General features: G+C 43.3%; 1 protein-coding gene across 1 annotated transcript; it reads left to right on the top strand.

The window, feature by feature from the left end:
- The first annotated feature begins 512 nt into the window (after positions 1-512).
- LOC134824759 (uncharacterized) lies at positions 513-818 on the top strand. Its single transcript, XM_063836735.1, has one exon. The coding sequence runs from the start codon at positions 513-515 to the stop codon at positions 816-818; it is 306 nt and encodes a 101-aa protein (XP_063692805.1).
- The last annotated feature ends 2,783 nt before the right edge of the window (positions 819-3,601 follow it).

Genomic DNA, 3,601 nt, shown 5'->3' with positions numbered 1-3,601 from the left:
GGTAAATATGTTCACGAGATATTATTTTTTCGTTGAACCAATCATTTGTCACTTTGAAATGGCCGTTGTTTTTCTTTGAAAATATTGCTCATCGCCAAATAATTAGTTACATCTTGGCGTTGAAATCTGTTTAACTAATTGTACAGTCTACAATGTTTAAACTGATTTTTGTTTATAATCATTCAAAGACCATTTTCAAGTTTTGTTTTCGTCATATTTCCGTGTTATATGTCAGTGAGACACGTCGTTTTATTTCGAAGGTCTAACTTTGACCTTCTAGCTCTGCCAGCCAAATATACATCTCCTAACAAGTTATGTGATCGAACCACACTGCAGCGTATGCTAAGCCACAAAATAGTTTTGATCATAATCTTTAAACAAACCTCAACATATAAATATGCCGTTATACGGTTATTATACGTCTCATCATGTAAATATGCCGCTACGTCTCTTCCTTTGGAACGCATTTATTAATAATTCGAGCTCGCCGTCATCGCCCTCAACACCTCCCAATGAAACCTACGCCTTCTACCACCTGCACTACCACCCTCTACCACCCTCTACCACCTGCACTACCACCCTCTACCACCCTCTACCACCCTCTACCACCTGCACTACCACCCTCTACCACCCTCTACCACCTTCTACCACTACCACCCTCTACCACCTGCACTACCACCCTCTACCACCTGCACTACCACCCTCTACCACCTGCACTACCACCCTCTACCACCTGCACTACCACCCTCTACCACCTGCACTACCACCCTCTACCACCTGCACTACCACCCTCTACCACCCTCTACCCAGTGGCGTAACGTTGCCTGTTGGTGCCCCCTGCCGAAAAAAGCGCCCCCCTGTTGGCGCCCCCTCCCCTTTTGGTGCCCCTCCCTAAAATTGAACAAATTAGGTGATTTTAAAGAATACTCCGGTAAAATCTCTAAAAAAGTGTGTATCTAGAGCAAAACGCGCAGTTTTGCTAGTACTTTAGTTAAGTTTTCGAAATTGTCCCACATTCAAACGGCGATTTGGCGCCCCCCTAAGACGGCGCCCCCCTGCACAGCGGGGTCAGCAGGGCCTTTCGTTACGCCACTGCCTCTACCACCCTCTACCACCTGCCCTAAACCATTACACTGATCCGAAAACGTTCCCTTGTCCCCACCAGGATCAATTATAGAAGTTATATACATTTACAAATCACATTAAACTATGTGCTCTAGTCCCGGGACCGGGTAACTTTAGTACTATCCGCGATCAAGTCGACTCCGCTAACAAGATTCACATTATCCCGTCGACACCTGCGCGCGGGGCGCCCACGTGACCACTGTGAGATCAGTACCACGTGACATTCTGTGAGATCTGTATCGTGTACTGTGTGAAAGTTTTAAGCTCTTATTTCTTCATGTATTTGTGTTAGTTTAGGGTGCTGAAACGTTGGGTTTATTCTAGGTGAGCTGTACTAAATTTGAAATGGGATGTCGTTTACAGTATTACTATTAGCAAGTACTATGATATCTAGAGCAGGTTGGGCATAACTTCTCGACGTGTTTTTGTGTGCAGTTTTTTGTACATTCCCGGTCGGCAGTATCTGATTGATTTGTGACAGTTAGCCATTGGTTCCGTGAGAGGAGTAGGGACCTATCTGCTGCTCATCGTGCCAGCCCTTTCTGGGTGTTACTTTCTCCTTGAGAAGGGTCGTAATGATCCGTCCCACAACCATGGATCCTTTTGGCTGATGACCTAGTTAGTAGTACGGTCACCTGCAACTTTGCCGTGCTCATTAGTTGAACAAAGATTTTTATCATGAGTGCTTCTTCTCTGGGTCAGGCCCTGGCCCAGAGTTATCCAATATTGTTTTGGGCCCACGTGCATCCAGAAGGGCGCGCGGTGCCAGGACGCCTCTTCCACATATCATTCCCTACCTAACTTTGCGCGCAGATGGTCAGTGGTAGAGGCTGCGATACACAGTCGGAATCTGGGTCACGGATCAGTTCAGATTTCGTTTAGTCGCTGTCCTACTCGTTTCAACACATATTACATAACGCCTGTAAACTTGTGCAAGTTTCTGAGTAACATGCGTCATATCGGTGTTATTCAATTCTACATATTTAATGACAATCTTGATTATTTCTGTAACCTAGATTTCGATTATCACCTGCTTGTTGCTGATTGCTCTGATTTCTGATATCTTCGTAGTTCGATATTCATCAACTTGCAGATAGATCTCTTTAATATCTGAGTTACACCACGAAATGGAACCAGTTTAACATCGTTTACTTTCTAAGGATGTTTATAGATTGCTGAAAAAAATTTAACCGTATTTAACTGCAATGCTCATTACCCAATAGTCACTACTTCGCTCTATCATTCATCCTCGTCTAAAAATTCCAAAGAATGTTCTCTTGACACCTGCCATGCCCTCCTTTATGATAGTGCACTAGCGCAGACTTAGCTCAGTTTACATGCTTAAACTTGACCAGTCGACACTCAACCTAATGAATTGAATATTATCCCCTCTCTTTCGCAGAGGTATTAGTTTATCTTTTGACGTTTTTACTGCTGATATTTGAGCCGCGGTGAAGTGGGTACATGCGGGTAGACTACCAACCGTATATAGAGTATACATCCCTTTCTTGTCAATTAATTACGAAAGTGTTGATTAAATTACCTAGAAGTCCTGCAGAGAAACTGAAGTTGGTGTCTACTGAAATTCCGAAAACAATGTGCTAGCAGTTTGGTAAATTCGTCATTTGGGCATTTAGGTATGCGTCAATTGGGTTGATCTTTCAACGCCACCAGTTTCTGTAGCTGTAGACACTGCGGCCTTCCCTTGATTGGTGCCATAGTTTATCAGTTGATCGGCTGACTTCTGAATAATAAATGAATTGCATTCTCCATTTGACACGTAATGATCCGTTCATGCTTCCGATAAATCCTCAGATTTCCCTCGGTTGGGCGTGCCCTCCACTCTTCATTATCTTATTATAGCTAACTATTTCTGTCTGCTAGCAATATGTAAGTGAGCAAACTTGGCAAACATCCCCTGATATATGCTTGTCAAGTTTTATATACTGCGATCTCTCTCTCACATCTCAGTAAATCGAATCCTACTTGTAAATTGGCCGGTATTCTGGTTTCATTTCAAGAACTGTAGATACTTACTGAAGAGCTGTGAACATACGTTTGATGTGTCGCTATTGTCCTTAGTGCTTGTGTGCGATTCACTGCGATGAATTGGTCGTTTGCTTTGTAGCACTACTACCGCTGAACCCAACCCCCCCCGGCCCGCACCTTGTCACACGTGTTTACTGCGCTACTGTTTGAACTTCACGCGGGGATGAAGTAGTACCTTGTGTGGCCCCGAAAAGATGTAAAATCGCTACATCATTTCCTTTTTTATCCCGACATCAAGTCTAAAATAATTCACGACACGTGAACGAAATTCTCGGGTCCAGTTTTATGAAGCACAGTACCTCCCTTCATGAAACAAATACAAACCATCCACCATACTTGCATCATATTAACATACAACTTTATTGTCTGTGATATCACAGTAATATTCACAAAAATTAACATATTATAACATGTCTCTCTTAGCAGG

This window comes from Bolinopsis microptera, chromosome 13, assembly GCF_026151205.1.
Source record: "Bolinopsis microptera isolate Bmic1 chromosome 13, MBARI_Bmic_1.0, whole genome shotgun sequence".
NCBI lineage: Eukaryota > Metazoa > Ctenophora > Tentaculata > Lobata > Bolinopsidae > Bolinopsis > Bolinopsis microptera.
This window is presented reverse-complemented; position numbering and strand designations above follow the sequence as displayed.

Excerpts from the sequence above, each read along its gene's own strand:
- LOC134824759 (XM_063836735.1), top strand. The coding sequence starts at position 513 with ATGAAACCTACGCCTTCTACCACCTGCACTACCACCCTCTACCACCCT.